Below are 16,618 nucleotides of genomic sequence, written 5' to 3'. Positions count from 1 at the left end.
TTGAGCAGGGTCTCTTTAGGTTAGCTATGCAAAAAAACCCCAATTGCGTTGAAGACGGGAATTGTGCTTGTTTCAGCCTCCTACTGCGTGTCAGGGAAACAGTCTGTGTCCCATTGTCTTCCGTAACCTCGCCTTGTAGTAGCCAGTCTCCAGGTGAAGAAGAAGTTGTTCACAGCACTGTCAGAAAATCACCGTGGTGCTCAGCTGTGCAGGCTGAGGGCCCTCAGCCCCTCTCCACTGAGCCTGGAGCTGCAGAATGGCAGCTCCGTGTTTGGGGTCACTCAGCGCCGCAGCCTCTCCGGGCTGAACTGCACTGAGAGCCACAGCCTGGTCCCGTGGTGTGCTGGTGGTTTGTTCCCTCCTCCAGTGACATCTCATTTAATCTCCATTTCCTTTCTCTCTCTCTTGCCATACAAGTGGTGATATTCTGATGGCACTGGCAGTAGACATACAAACAGGCCTTCTTTGTATGGGGGTATTTTTGGTCTTTCCAACAGGACTGCTTTTGTCAGAGCTTTGCTTTTCGTTTGGCTGTTTGCACCGGCTGCCCTGCTGCTGCCGCCCAAGTCCTTGTGGAGCTAGTAAGCTCCCCCCACAATAATCTCCCTGAATGCCTGTTTCCCAGAAGAGCCTCCCAGCCTTGTTGTCAGGTGTGCACTTTCACCAAGTGACATATCTTGAGCAATGCAGACAAAATGCACAGAAGGATATAAAATCAGTGACATCCAGAGCTGAATGTGACTGCTGGGTTTGTCCTGTTTCTGTTATTTAATTTACAGAGCTGGAAGAAGGTGTCTTACCGTGTCATTGATGGCTCCCATGGGAAAGAAGCTGTTAATTAGGCATTTTGATCTCCCTCCCTTTGCCCAGGAAATGTGACAGTAATTACTGTACACCATCATCTCTGCCAATTTAGATACAGGCAAACATACCAGGCGTCTGAAACTTTTCTTCTCTGTGTGAAGTGTAGTACAAGTGTCATTTTCTGGGACACGTTATTGGAGTGTTATAGACATACATATTCAAAGTATGTTGCTGAAGACAGTGTAAGTGGGGGCAACAGAACCCCTCTGGGGCACTTGTGGAAAATGCTGGGGCGTTTATTATTCTCTGTTAACCTTGCTATAAAAGTCCTTCTCAGTTGCTCTTCTGCAGAGGACCGGGAATAAAAGCACAGAAATTCCATCTTTTCACATTCCCTACCCACAGCTATCTTCTCCCTGACTCTAAAATATTCAGTAACTACTATATAGACCAGTCTCTCTGGGTTTTTCTGTGGCTGGCCCAATCAATCAATCAATCAATCAATCCAGTCAGACATCGTTTTTGTCCGGTCATAACCTCTCTGAGGGGCTGGCTCTGCTCTCCCACCTCCTCTTAGGGCTTCAGGAATCAGTCAGTGATTGACATGTGTTGGTAGGAGCTGGAGAGTCTGACACAGTCGTGGGCAGAATGCAAAAATTACTGTGTGAAAGGGAGCAAAGTGAGACAACCTGGTGTGCAGGTGCTGTTGGTTCCCATGGCTGGGAGTCAGACACGTGGAGAACATCAGCCAGCAGTCTCTTTTATCCCTGAACTCCTCTGGGAGTGTGTGGCTCAGATTTGCTTTTGAAAACCACATCTCAAGCCAGGTGCAGTAACACCATTAGAGCCAACTGCTGCATCATACCACATCAGCGCTGCATTTGGCCCCGAGAAGGCATCAACCAGCCATCTCCTTTGGGCTCCCTGTTGGTGTTTCAGTTCGCTTTGGTGTTTCCTTGTTACAGTACAAGCATTGCAAAAGCAGCTGTGCTTCCTTAAGAAGTGTGAGCAGAGCGCCTGTGAGCGTGTTGGCTTGGCAACCAGCACGCACTTGATGCTGTCAGTGCTCCCAGAAAACATCATCTCTAACCTCAGAGATGTAACGAGGAACAAGAAGAAGCAGCATCTTTCGTAACATGTTCCAGCCACGCCATAGTTCAGACTGTACGCCGCGAGCTCTGTTTGTCGAAGTTGCCTTTAGGAAACGGCTGCAGCCCTTCGTGGGGGACTGCTGTGGCCAGGAGAGTTATTGCTGCTGCAAATGGCAAATATCAAATGCATTCTGGGGGTTTCATTTTTGCCTTGTCTCTGCTTTTCATGTTTGCCCCTGCTCTCCCTCTCACCATCCCTGTTGGAGTACCTGTTGTAATGAGGGCTGTCAATGTTTGTGGTCAGATCTCGACCGTCCAGCAGTGGCGTTAGCTGAGTGACTGGTGGGGCGGTTGTGCCCAGAAGACACGTTCTGATTTGTGGCCTGTTCTGCTGGAGTCCTTTTCAGTTTATAAAGTGTGTGGTAGGAGACAGCTTGTGCATTTATGAATTACATGAAGTTGACAGGACTTGTAGAAGGCAGGAGAAAAGGCACAAGGGTGGAGAGAGGTACCCGAGGTCTGTGCAGAGCCACAGGTGGCCCAGCACTGCGCAGGATTGTGTGTCACCTCCACTCAGGCTTCTGCCCTCTGGGCTGGGCTCAGCTAGCTCTGCCTCTTGGGAGAGGTGGAGATGGGGTGCTTCAGAGGCTCATTGCTGTTCTGTTTAAAGGGTTTATCATGGTCTCCATCATCATGAGGGCATCATAAAGGACGTTCAGAAACACTGGGCAATATTTGGCACCAAACAGCTGGGAAGTGGTATTGCTGGGGACTGTGCCAGCATGTAATCTTTCATTCCAGTTTTGATCTGAGGGCAGAAGGATTTGGAAGAAGGTTCATTACTAAACAACAGAGCCTTGTTTTGCAGGCACACAGCTACTCTTGTTTCAGGCAGAGCTGAAATGGCATCTCCTCCTCCAAAGTCACCTTGCAAGGGAAGCAGCAGGTTCTTATGTGACAGCATGGGATGGGCTGGTGAGCATTGCTGGCCCCGTTTCCAGGTCCCTTGAAAGGACCCTGTGTCACTAGGACTCTCATTAACCTGCTCAGCCCCACACTTCACAAATCCTTTCCTCTCCTTTTTCCACTGTGGTGGTCGGTTCATGCACTTTCCAGCCCAGGACAAGGAAAGCCCAGGTCTGGCTGCTGGGGGCAAGTCCTGGCAGCACGCAGGGTGGACCTTCCTCACCCACTGGGCACGGGTTTAACTTTTGGTGGAGAGGAGGAGGTAGGTACCATCACATCTCTCACAAAAATGAGAGTCACACAAAGTCTGCTGCTCCTGGCAAGGAGTGCCAGGCTTGCTGATTCCCTTTTTCCCCCGTTGCCATGCCAACGTGGCCCTGCTCAAAGTGAGATCTCTTTTTAAGCTCCGCTGAGAGAAAGTATGTAGCCTAGGAGATTATTTAGCATTCAGGAGTGCACAGGCTCCCTGTGACGTCTGTGAGCCACAGTCAGGCTGGCTGACAAAGGAAAGGAGGATTTGGTTTTTTCCCTCTTTTCCTCTAGCACTTGCTTCTCAAGGTTAAGGGAGATAGGGAAGACTGCAAGCACTTTGTGATTGGAACCTCACTCTGTAGTCCTCACTGAGGCACCACTTCCATGGAAATTAAAAGAGAATATTACTTGGGGGTATCTTTTTCTGTACAAGGTACAAGTATGAGAGAGGTATACATGCAAATTCCTTGATTCGACTAACCACGATGAGCTACTCTGTATTAAAATCGGAAAGCCAAGGCAATCTGGGTTTTAATTTGAGTGAGAAACTCAAAGGAAATAGTAGAAGGAAGCAAGGGACAATCCTCTGTCTTTCTCTTTCACGCTGTTTTAATCTGTGAGGTTTCAGTATAGAGAAGAAACCATCTTTTCTCTTACTGTATTCATATCCTGGGTAAGGACAGCAAAACTTAGTGTGTAGTAGTGTTTTGGTTAGGGTTTTTTTTGTTCTGTGGAGTTGCTACTGGTAGATTAACTGCTCACTTTAATTTCAGTCCTTCTAATGATAATACAGATTTGCTTGCCTTTGCCAGCTGAAGAGATGGAAATTAGCACAAGACAGCTGGTATTAGCTGGCAGATGAGCACTGATGATCCAGTGCCTGTCCCTGCCAATGGCTGATCTGGAAATTCAAAGACAAGACTCAAAGTGAGATGTCTGTGTGATGGTGTTTACGCTGTCGTTTGTTCTTTGAGAGATTCTGAGCAAAACATTTACATTTTCTCTGCTCTTTCACAGACTGACTACAGAGCACAGTCAGTGGTGCTTGGAAAACCTCTTTTTGAAGTGATGATTTAGAAATGCAGTTTTGATTTATCCTTGGGATTTTGTTAGTACTGAGGCATTCCTCATGACATGCAAAAAGTGCAGGAAACTCAAGGCACCCCAGCTGTGTACATTAGATCAGGGGAGTGAGCCCTTCTCCTGTGTGTGGAAAATAACTGTTCAAAACTTTAGTTTTAGTTGCATGCAGTATATGGAAAATAACTGAGAGATATCATTAGCTCCAGGGCAGGAAAACCTCTCAGCTGCTTCCCAGAGAGTCATTTCCCTCAGGACTGAGTAGATTGAATAGTTCATGGAAATCAGTTTTATTGGGAGACACTGTATTTTGGGAGGGGAAGAATAAACCCCAGGTACTTCACTTTTTGCTATTTCTTTCCTTGAAACTAATTCATAATGATACATGATCAATTTGGCAGAGCTTCCAACAACCCATATAGCCTATGGCAGTTAGGACAGAACTGATTTGCAGTCTGGTTCTCTGTCTGTGGATCTGGCCACACAGATCCTTCTGCTCCTCTTTATGAATGTATCAGCTGCCAGTGCTGTGTAGATGTGGCAGTCCTGCTGATGTCCTGAAACTGTTTTCATCCACAGCCTTGCACCCCATAGAAGAGGGAATGGGATTCAGTGGTGACTGTTGCTTTTTTACCCCAAATTCAGAATATGTGCCACGTCTAGGGTAACGCAGCCTGCACAGGTTGTTGGTGAGGTGAAACTAATCCCTAGCTGCTCCTGTGGATGAGCTGCTTTCTCTTTCCTTTCCCTGTCATCCTTTCTCTGTATTGAAGAATATGTCATCCTTCTCAATGATTGCTGTGTCATCTCTTCCTTCTTCTTCTCCTTTCTCACTTCTCTTGTCTCTACCTTTTTTTATTCTTGTTCTCCATTTGTGCTTCCAGCTTTATCTCAGCCATCCAGTGTGGCTCCTCTGCCACCTGGAACTTCCACAACTGCTCCTCATTTTCAGTGCACTAAGGAGCTCAGCCTCTGGATGCAGCTCTCTTGGAGGCTGCAGTGCCCTCAGCCCTGGTCTCAGCTCTCCCCTCAGCTGCTGGACATCTTCTAGCTGCAGAAGCTCGCAGATCTTTAGGTGGCCAGAAAAAACAGCTTTGGCAAAAGTGGAAGAGATAGTTCAGAAGGTCACTGAACCCTAGAATGGTTTGGGTGGGAAGGGGCCTTAAAGCTCATCTCATTGCAATCCCATGCCATGGCCAGGGACACCTTTCACAATCCCAGGCTGCTCCAAGCTCTGTCCAACCTGACCTTGGGCACTTCCAGGGATGGAGCAGCCACAGCTTCTCTGGGCAGCCTGTGCCAGCGCACGGATGACGCACTGAGGGTTTTGATGTGCACCTCTCACATTTTCCTTCTTCAAGAGTAGGTGCACATTTCTCTTTCCAAATCCCGTTGCACACATAGAGGTGTGAGCCCGTAGTCTCCAGGAGCAGGCAGGCGGTGGACAGGAACAGGCTGTGTGGGCATTCAGGGATGAATCCTGGTCAGAGGCAAAGCTTCCTTCAGCTGGGGCAGTGCAGAAAAGAGGGAGAGAGATGGGAGAACTGCTGACCTTGGCTGAGAACTGCTCTGAACGTCCATCCACAGCACAGCTTCTGTGGGGCTCTGTTAATCTGTACACGACACAGGCCACGTTCAGTCTGCCTGTCTATGGGGACACTTGCACATGCTCCTTAGGAAGGATGCAGCACCATTGCTCTGTTGGCAGGAGAAACACACCTGCCTACAGGTGCAGGCTGGACTGGGAAGCAGGGCATGGAAGAGATCAGCCATGCAGCTGTTGCTGCAGTGTATGCTGCAGCAGCCCTCTTGTTAGAGGGTAGAAATGAGCCCAGACACAGACTCCTTGTTCATCACTGCATGAAAAGGGCCCTGGTTTGTTCCTCTTTACCCCTCAGCCATCCTGACTCCAACCATTCCCTGACTCTGCCTGCACCAAGCTCCTGCTGGAGGTTTCCCCTGCAGCCTCTGACTGCTGCTTATTTCCTGCTCAACTCTGACTGCAGGGATCAGTTTGCAGCCTCTGACTGCAGGCTTTTACCCAGCCAGACCGACTGCAGGTTCCAACAACAGGCTCCGACTGCACACCCAGACTGACCTCACTGCAGGGATTCTCTCTGCCCAGGATCCTTCTTCATGGTCCCCACATTTATGACTGTCCACCATGATGATCCCTTCACCTCCCTTTAACCACACTTATCTTTATTGGACACATTTGTGACTCATCAGGGCCAGGCTGTATTGTAATCAACACAGCTGTTGCTTATCAGGGGCCAGGTCACCTGTATTCCCTTCTCCTACAGTGCAGAGCTGGGCTGGACCAACAGCGTGAGCACGGCATGGCATTGCTGTGTTTTATGTGTTAAATATCCCCTGATGGGTTAAAACAGCATTCTCTTGGCATTGACAGATTGGTCTTCAGTCCTCTTGACTAGGCATGACTAAATCTCATACAGTATGTGCACAGATTAATGTTAATTTTAAACTTAAATCCAGCAAAATTTCTATGGCATAGTGTGAATCCTTTTTTTAAAAGATCAGAGAAAGCACCGTAAAAAGTGTTTTAAATCAACCCAAAAGGAGCTAAAAATGGACCTTAAGGGATGCATCACCTCCTTCTGTAGGTGGCTGATGCTTCATTGACTTCTGTAGAGGTTCCTAAGAGTCGGTTTGTTTAAAATGTTAACTTCTACTAAAGTCCAAAATTATTATTGATTTAAAAGTGAGTCACTCACTGTGTATTTACTCACATTCAAAGGATTAAGTATCTGGTTCTTTGTTTTGAAGCCGAAGTGGTTTCTTCTGTGTGAGTCCTAGGGAATTAATACTTTTGAGTAAAGATAGATACAGCTGCTTTGTATGTGCAGGTGTCATTTTGAGCTGATACCAAGTCCCAAGAAAGGCAGTGGGACATCACTGCATTGTCCTCGTCGAGGGTTTGGTGTTTCAATATTGCATGTTAGCTCTAAACTGTGTTGCCCATGCATCAGACAAAACAGAACTGATGGCTTTTCCCACCTCTGATTTGTCTGGGAAATGCTGACAGTAAATATTTTGTTCCTGGCAGTCGACTTAAGAAGATGGACTCAGGGGATGCACAGGAAACAAGTATTGCAGTAATGAGGGCTCATTTTTAAAGCGTTGCATTATTATACTGACATTGGTATGACTTCTTTTTAACAGACTTACATATTCCAAGGGGGGCTGAGGAGGGGGCTGGTCCCTTGGTGTTTTGTTCTACAGCTGCTTGACAGTGTGGCAGAGGCCTCTGCCTAATAAATGTGCTAGGGAGCTGGAGGAGAGGGCTCACTGGAGCTTTCAGAATGGCTCCTAGCATCAGTCACTTCAGATTTTGCACTGTGTGCCTTGGAAATTTGGGCTATGCATCCAACTCTCTCACTGAAGAAAGTGACCAGGAAAATTCAGTCAGAGCAGGGCGAATGAAACACACAGAGAACATGTGGAAGCAATCCAAGGACAGGCATCCTGAACTTCCCTGCTGCTTCCTTGAGTGCTGCAGAGCAGCTGAGGGTGCCCAGGAAAGCCACCTCCAAGCCTTGTGTTTGTACCAGAGCACAGCCAGGCCATCCCTGCTCAGCTGCAGCCAGGACTCTGGCTGTGCACCAGATTGACTCCGATATAAAGCAGCTAGCATGACAATCATCGAATCACTGAGGCTGGAAAAGACCTCCAAGATCATCAAGTTCTAAAGTGTTAAGGAGCTGAGTAGCGGTAGCTCAGATTTATAATCTAGAGTTTAAGGACAGCATAGAAGGGGCTGTTCCACACAGAGGTGGAACACATTTGCAGTGGGGCTCAGCAGCGTACGGAGCTGCTGTGCCAGGTTCTCAGCTGTAGCTCACCTGTTCTGCCCTTCCCACACAGTGACTTCAATACATCTTTCCCCAATGATAATCTGAATGTTCATACCTTGGGCATGCAATGCATTAAACCATCAAAGCTCTTTCTTTCCCAAAACACAGACCTTTTCTTGCCTGTTCTGTTGGTTAGCTGGTGAATCCTGGTGATTAAATTAATCTGTCGCTATCCTCATGCATGCTGCAGTAGCTTAAAGTCAGCGAGTTTATTAGGGAAATGATACTTGTCAGTTGTGTTGTGGCTGCATTTAATTTAAAAGCTGATGTTCCTGTTATTTGCCTTCATACCTCCTGCCAATTATTGTTAATATTGCCAACATCCAGATCAAGGACCTACTTAGAGCAAAACATTTACACTCACTAAAGCCGTTTGAAAGCCTGTATTTGAATTCTGTAAAGCTATGTTATGGCTTTTTCCTTCAGTCTCAAGCACTAATCTGTTGGCACTTTTTGGGGTTTATATAACTTATTCATAATACTTTGATGGCTGCTGCGCATTTACCTTTTAATCTGCATGCAAAAAGGCAATATTTAGAGCTGTCATGATTCCAGAGATCAACTCCAAGATGTATCTTCGGTTTTTCCACCCCAAATGTCACTGGGTGATGCCTGCATCATTTTTTCCCCCCCAACATTTCAGTAGTCTTGACTGAAACAAGTCATCCACCAGCTTCCAGGAGAGCTGTGCATGAATTCAGGACCTGTCCTTAGGGGTCTGGCTAATGCCTCTAAACAAATCGAATAGCTATTTGGTTTATGGCCCGGCTGCACTCGGAATTGTGGTTCCCCGGGGGGAGAAAGATCTATAGGTCCTGTTTTGCTTTTCAAATCATCTAAGATAGCAAATAGCCATTTTGTATCTTTTCTTTCTGCAGGAATATGTGGGGTGTTTTGCCTCACAAGGCAGTGCAGGTTGCTTTGTGCTTTTGTTGTTGACTCGATTCCACTGTGCCAACAATTAGTGCTGGTTACCTTGGAAACTGCTCTGAATCCCACTGAGGATTTTGACAGGCACATCTTGACTGAAATTGCTTTGTTTTCATAATTCTGCAAGTATACACGTAGCTAATCCTTTTGCTGTGCTCTGCCTGTGTTCTTTCCCTGAAACGTAGCGAAATTAATGAAACATATTATTTTATCCTTTCCATCGCATTGCAGCTTTCTTTAATCCCTTCTTTTGCCTCAGTGCTCCAGGGACATTAATTACCCTTTACTTTAACCGAGCTCACTGGTTTCTTTTGGTAGGTGTTTTGGGAGGTGACCCTATGAGTGTGTGTGAAGTTTTGTCACAATTTGCAGTCTCCTCCTTTCTGTCCCTCCTTTTCTTTGGTTTTCTCCTGGAGCATTTCTTGTGCCGTGCAGTTCAAGCATGTTAAGCTTTGTTTATGCCTTAAACAAGTTATTCTTTACAGAGACCAGGTGTCATTTTCTGTGGCCGCAGGAAACTCAAGGTCTTGCTGCCACTCTGGCATTGGGTAGAGCTGTTGCCAGAAAGAGGAAGAGGTGATCTTGCTCTAGTCTGGGAAGACCGTCCTGATGAAATTGTGGAGACGTGATATGCATTTTCATATTAGGAGGTGCTGTCCTTGTTGCTGTCAAATGGGTTCTCAAGGTGAGAAGAAGCAATAGATGAGTGGGCTGAGTGATCTTGCTGAATGGCAGTAATGGAACACAGGTGACTGCAGGCAGGGAAGGAGAAGAGCTGAGGAGACAAACTCTCATCTGACTGGAGCAGCTCCTGAGAAGTCACTGACACTGTTACATGAGGTGAAGAGCAGCCAAGCTGTCCTAGCTCCCAGTTTGCTGCCAGCAGGATCTTTGCATCAGTGCCAGTCACGTACCTGTGAGGCAGGGAGAGGCTGGGAGCCCTGCCCATAGGCAGTGTCTCCTGTCAAAAGCAGTCCTCAGAATAAGCACACAGCATTGCACTTCTCTCTAGGGGAGAGAAGATAAAAGGCACTGCTGGATTAGGGCTGTCAGAAACAAGCAGCTGAACGGTTCCACCTAAGAAGTGCTCATAGCAAACTCAGCTTCTCCATGAGCTGAGTCTGAGGTTGTGGTGGGTTGGAGGAGAAAGAGGAAAGAGTGCTAGAGGCTGAAAGGCAACCATTAAAAGGGCACATGAAGAGCAGACATCACACATCACTGTGGAGATGTCTCACAGATCTGACTTCTGCTCTTGTCTTTATGGTTGCAGATCTTTTAAATACCTATTTTATTAACTATTTTGTGGAAATGTTTTTGTCAGGATTTGAGAGCTGAGACACCTATTTTAAAAGACTCTTGCCACTGTCTGTGTGTGTCTCTGGGGCTGGTAAACATGTCTGTTATAAAACTTAATGGAATGGAAAGCTGTCATGGGAAATAAAAGTATTGTAGGTAACATGCCAGTGGAGACATCTGCAGTCCATTGACAAATGCAGCAGGATCAATAAGGAATGAAGGAAAGCTTTGAAATGACATCTTGGCCTTGGACAGGATCTGATCCCAGATACTGGATCATGCTGTAGCCAGTCTCTGGCATGTAACCACATTTACCAGCCCCTGTGTGAGTCTCTGGGAGGGGGGCCTCAGGTATCAGGGGGGAATGATGCCTGCTTCAGTGTAATTCTCGGTGCTGGAGTGCCTGGGGTAGGGATTGGGCAGCTCTTGTGCCCTTGGGTGTACTTGTGAGGAGGGCAGCAGCCTTTGGAGGCAGCAGGCCTTGTGAACGCAGCCAGGAGGGAAGGCTGTGGCTGGTTCAGCATCCTCTGTGCATCTGAGTGCTCTGGAAAGGGTTTGTGTCCCTGAGTCATCTCAGGGACACAGAGATTCTAGATCTCCTGATTTGGTGTGCTGGGGTTTGTAGAAGAATTGGGCTGACTTCCAAAACCAGGAGCACAGAGTGCTAAATTCGTTTAACTTTGGTTTAAATCAGTGCGGTGCCCCAGACAGGGCTCTGTCCTCTCAGCAGGGCAGAGTCCTCTGTTCCTGCCACAGAACAGCTGTGGCACTGGCAGCAGCTGGGCAGAGCTGACCTGGCAGCCCTCTTGGAGTGTGGTCTGAAGTGACCTTTGAGGGAGCAGCAGAACTTCCATCCTGGTATGTCGGCCCCTGGCCTCTCACCTCAGCCTGTCGGGGCTTTGGAGAGTTCATGCTGAGGGTTTTCACTGTGTTTTCTCTCTGTTATGGACATGCCGTTCAAGGACTGCTTGTGCTTTAGGGTACTGTATTCCCTGAAATCAAGCATTGAAGCTCCTTCTGTGTCCTGTATCACGAACAGCTGACATCTTGGTAAAAAGAAGCAGCATTTTAGTCTCTCCAAAATGCAGGGAAAAGGCATGTTGCTGTTCCTTGTTCTGCTGGAGTCTAACGTAAAGCCATGCTCCTTATTGCTTGTAAGAAATAAATCTATTTGTTGTAATTTGCTGTATGTTAGTGCTGTTTCTGTGGCATAGAGTCAGAGAGAGTCTGCCTGTTTAAAATGAAGGAAAATAAATGTCTACAAGCAAAACCGTGCCTAATGAAAACATAGCCCAGCTTCCACAGCATCCAAGCTCCCTAATTTTCTTTTTTGTTTGTTTGTTTGATTTTTTGTTGGGTTTTTTGGGAGTTTTTTTTTTGTCTGGTTTCTTGTTTGTTCTTTATCATTAGGCTGCCTTGAACTTTAACTGAACCATAAGAAAACTATGAAAAGTCTCAATAGCAGCCCTGTGAGGATTTGACTTACCCGCTGGATCTTCTATTTATAGTGTCCATTAGTACAGAAAAGTCTGTCCTTTTGCAGCAGTCATGTATGGCAAAAGCACTGTTCTCCTGATGAACTGCCCATGCCTCCTGTGTCACCCAAAATATCCATCAGCAGAGTGTTCAGAAGTAAGCCCTTTTTGATTAAAGAACACTGCCAGACAAAACAAACTGAAAAAACCCACAAGCCCAGAGGCCGTTTGTATTTTTATTTACTTATTTTGCGTAGCCTGAAATAGAAATTTTTATTTATCAGGAGACAACCTTTCACCCTCTGACATAGCTCCCGGTGGAACATTCTCTTTGTCCCAAGGAAATTAAATCAGGAAGAGAGCTGAGAGGGTGAGAACTGTCTTCCGGGCTTGTAGAGCCCATTTGTGCTGGAGAACCAGGCTGGATGGGAACAAGTAGAAATTCTATTACAAAGGAGGCAGTTTTTAATTTGTCTTAACCCTGCTGGGAGGAGGGTTGCAGTAGCTTGGCTGATGGAAAGCAGCTGACCAAGGGGATTTCCTTTGGATATGCTCCCGGGTACTGAACCTGATATACATTTGCATATTCTGGATCAGAAATTAATTGGAGCCTCTCGTTAAAATTTCCATGCGAACATAAGCTTCAAAAATTCTTTTAACAGGCTTCCTCACTGAGCCTTGATTTGCTCATCTGAGCTAGTAGCATAGTCTTGATGATGCTGCTTTTGTCCCTGGTGTTGTGATTATTGGCCTGGTGGAAATTTTGACAGGAGGGCCATGTGTCACATCCTTCAGGTGTGAAGGGATGGCAGGAATTGGTGCAGGGTCTTCTGTAGCCGTGGCACTCAGTGAAGCTCTGTGCAGTCCTCCACGCTCACCAGAGCTGTCAGGGTGATGCTCTTCCCTGCTCTGAAGGAGCCGAATCTGAACAGGGATGTACCAGGTATCCAGGGGTGCTTTCTGGAGGAGCAGCTTGTTTCCAAGGCATGGAAGGTGCTGCAGCACGCCCTGGTTTGGGGAGGGTCCCATGTGTCTGCAGGAGGAGGATGGGTGGGCCACACCACAGGTTTGTTCCCCCAGGTTTTCCCAGCTTGTGCTTTGCAGGCTGTGTGCGCCTCTCAATCTTTAGGAGCAGTCAGGACCTCTAAGGATTCCAGATTCCTGTCCAGTCCCCTGGTCTGCAGCAGCAGCAGCATGTGAGAGTCTGGGAGGGTTGGGGCAGTGTCTGTTTTGTGTTTCTCACGAGAGGAAGGAACCAAGAGGTGCCAAGAAGCACCCCCAGCATCCAGCAGGTGTGGAAGCAGCCCAAAATGAGGTGCAAAGCCCCAAAATGATGTGCAGGCTCCTGAAAGGCAGCTGAGAAGATTGCTGGGCTTTAAATCAATATCCCTGTTCTTTGATCTGTAGGAGTGGCCACATGCGTGACTTGATCGATGGGGTTATGGTGCTCAGTTCGATGTACCTAAGCGCAGAGGGGAGTTTCATCTCATACTAGGGATGTGTTGTTGAATAGGAGAACAGAACTAGAGCTGCTATTTGGAGTCTCCTCCTACAGGCACCTCTAGCATACGTAGCCTCATCTCAAAAAACAGTTGATTTTTTTTCCTCCAATGTGGAAGGCTGCCAGAACTCCTCACCCCTGACAGTAGGAAAGCAGCATCTTTAGATTTCTAATCTGAATTTATCCTCAAGTTCATATTCATGTATTTCAAATGCTTTTTTCAAATTCATGTTTTTCAAACCAGCTTGGTTGTTTTCATTGCTTGGTAGTTTTTCTGGTGTATTCTTCCATCTGCTTTCGCTGTTGGCAGCAGCCAGTGGAACTGTTGCAGTTACTGCCCTCCAGGTGACCAGCCCGGAGGGCAGTGAGTTGTAAGGTATAAACACCAACCATTAGGAATGTTCTTTGCCAGTGGGTGGGGATTTTTAATATCTCATTAAATAGTTTGTGTAAAAGAAAGATTAACCTAGCACTTTGATTTTAGACATTTGTGGCTGTGGTAACTCACATCTGTGTTTTTTGGGGAAAAACTATTTGCTTTTCTAAAGGACAAATGAAGAGGAATAGCTTCACATTAAAAGTACAAGGGAATTCTGTAAGAGTAACTGTGAAAATAAATCATTATTAACCTAATGGACAGTCCCTTGTCAGCATGGTTGCTGTGAAGTTACATGTAGGGCATTGATTTAAACATACTTGCCCTTCCCGGCCAGTTCTTGCCTGAAGGGCATGGTAATGGGTGAGCAGAGCTTTTATTCCTGCCCTCAGGGTGGGGATTAATGGGGGCTCTGGCAGGAGCAGGGTGTATTGACATCTGCCATTACAACCCTCTGTCTCCACTCAAGGGCTGGAGAAGCAGTGAAGTTTTGCTCTGTTGCCAGGTGTGCCCAGCTGTGCAGCTGGTGGCCTTCCCTAGGGGTCAGCTTCATCTGTGTTGGAAGCAGTTCTCAGACAGCACTTGGATGTAGCTGGAGAGGGAAGGGGTTTATTTCCACTGAGTTTGGCTGAGAGAGAGAAATACATTGATTAATGACTAAGGGAGGGCAGGCTCATATACAGATAAGAACCACAAACCCTTTGCTCTCTGAATTCTGCTGGACCAGCCCTTAAGATCTTGATTTGTTACATCGAAGGTACCTGAACTTCCAGAGGGGGGAGAGTTTCTTTGGTTGCTTCCACGTGCAGCTCTGTGCCTGATGACGTTTCACTGCACCTTTGAGTGGGTCTGGAGTTGAGCTGAGACAGTTTCTCAGTTTGGAAGAACTCACTCCTTGAGTGGTTCTACTGCTACTTTGAGCTCACCAGAGCAGCCAGTTCCTCAGCCCTTCTCAGGCTGTGGGCAGTGGGGAGGAGCGAAGTTTGGGTTCTGTGGCACCCAGCTCTGCCAAGCAGCAGTCCCTGAGTCCGCTCCTTGCACAGGGCATGTCGGGGGCCAGCAGCAAGGAGCCCATTCCACCAACAAAATGTTATCCTCTGCATGATACTCAGACCTACTGTTTAAATAAAGCTTTGTGTGGCAGTCCTGAAAGGGCTGAGGAAGATGAGGTACTGATTTTAATCATGCAGGAATGTTATTTGGCCCTTCAAGTCCCTCATCAGGGTATGGCTGTCTGGGAAGTGCTTTTAATGCATACTGTGTGCTGCTGAGGAGGAATTAGCATCCAAAGGGCATGCTGGAATGCAGCTAACTTCGTATATTAAATGTCAAGAAATTACATTACTCAGCTGCCCAGTCTGTCCCTGTTTGCAGAACAATACCTACAGAAATTTTTCTAGACCTTTCATAGATGATCGTCTTAAAATATTGCAGTTGCTGCACATTGTCCCTAAAAGAAAGAACATTTAATAATGATGCTTTGTGCATCTCGCACAGAGCAAGCTTCTGATTTTTATAAATACTTGGCATTTTCCACTGAAACCTTTGGAATATCTTGTCCTTCTTCTTTATTTTTAACGATTTCCTTATATTTCAGGAAAAAAAGATTACCTTTTAGAAATGGACTGTCAGCCTCTTTAGTTTTTTATTGTTTAAGCTAATCTTTCTGATTTTAAAACACCGTTCTGATTAGCATGCTTTTCTTTCTTTCTTTCTGACTTTGCTACTGCCACAGAAGAAGTGTCTGCGAGGATAGTACAAGTAGTAACAGCTGAAGCTGTAGCGGTCCTGAAAGGTGAACAGGAAAAAGAAGCCCAGCACAAAGATCAGCCTGGATCACTACCTTTAGGTAAAATGAGACAAAGAAAATTCCAGGTATCCTCGTGTCTGCAAATGTCTGTATGTGTATTAAAAAATGCAGTTCCAGCTGTGTACTCACATTGGTTATGGTTGTAGCCACCACTGGATAAATGCTGGAACCACAGGATTATGCAGGATCTTGGTATTCTTGGTGCTTCACGGCCCTGTGACTGTCTCATTCCCTCCTTGCTTTGCCAGCAGTTCTCCACCTTGTTTCTGACTCAAGGGTAGCTCAGTATCAGTGTGTTTGGTGGTAGGGTTTTGGGACTGCTTGTGTTCAGCCACGTCCAACACGAAGGATTAATGTCTGAAGAGACAAACATAATATGACACATGAAAAGAAAGTGAGGCTTTGCTGGTTGGGTGGTAACTGCTCCAATAGATGGAGGGGGAAGCAGAAAGGAATGGGGCACACCAGGTTGAGAGCACCAGGCAGAGTGAGGGCAGATCGTGGAAGAAGGAGTCACGTGGTAAAAGCAAACGCCAGCAGTCTGTACTGGAAAGGGTAACAGTGCCACTGGTCCATGCTGTGTCTCCATCCTCCTGTTGCCTCCTTTGGGAATTATCGCTTAAATAGAGACGTGTGTGTATTTATCTGTCTATAAATCTGTCTATAAGGTAAGTATATGGCAATTTGTACCTAAAGTGCTTGCTCCTTGCCAGAAAACTGCTGCAGTAGCTCAAAACATGTACACCAAAGGCCAGAGAAAGGACATACTCCATCTTGAGGTAAGGAAGTCTTGCAAGCCTGTCCTGGGATAGATTCTGCTGAGTTCAATGCATGTTCATTGTGATTAAATCAGAAGAATGCCCTCAGGTGTTTTCCCCCACAGGCAATCTTCCTGCTCTGGTGCAGTGCTTGGCCCTTGCTTAGGAATGAATTAAATTCAGTGAGTAATTTAAAGTATTTGTTGGAAATTTGGTTCCCACGGATTTTTGCTTCATTGAGCTAACTTAGAGCTGCAGCAGGGAGATGTTGCTTGGTAATTCCCTTCTTTGCAGAGACTCAGTTTTACATGGAAGACCCCAGTTCTCCAAGTCACTTCACTCAGGCCTGGGAGAGGCAAAATGGACAGTCAGTTCCCTCTAGTCAGATGAGTAATTCAAAAGAC

General features: G+C 46.6%; 1 protein-coding gene across 14 annotated transcripts in view; it reads left to right on the top strand.

Moving 5' to 3' along the window:
* Positions 1–16,618, top strand: part of MAP2 (microtubule associated protein 2) — a 243,804-nt gene that overhangs the window by 176,889 nt on the left and 50,297 nt on the right. For all 14 annotated transcript variants that reach the window (XM_066189474.1, XM_066189472.1, XM_066189476.1 and 11 more), the window contains one exon: positions 15,382–15,495. In XM_066189474.1, the coding sequence (XP_066045571.1) occupies positions 15,382–15,495 (114 nt within the window). The remainder of the gene's footprint in view (positions 1–15,381; positions 15,496–16,618) is intronic.

Source organism: Chamaea fasciata, unplaced genomic scaffold (genome assembly GCF_029207755.1).
Source record: "Chamaea fasciata isolate MVZ Bird 193981 ecotype frontalis unplaced genomic scaffold, bChaFas1.0.hap1 SCAF_8, whole genome shotgun sequence".
NCBI classification, from domain to species: domain Eukaryota; kingdom Metazoa; phylum Chordata; class Aves; order Passeriformes; family Sylviidae; genus Chamaea; species Chamaea fasciata.
This window is presented reverse-complemented; position numbering and strand designations above follow the sequence as displayed.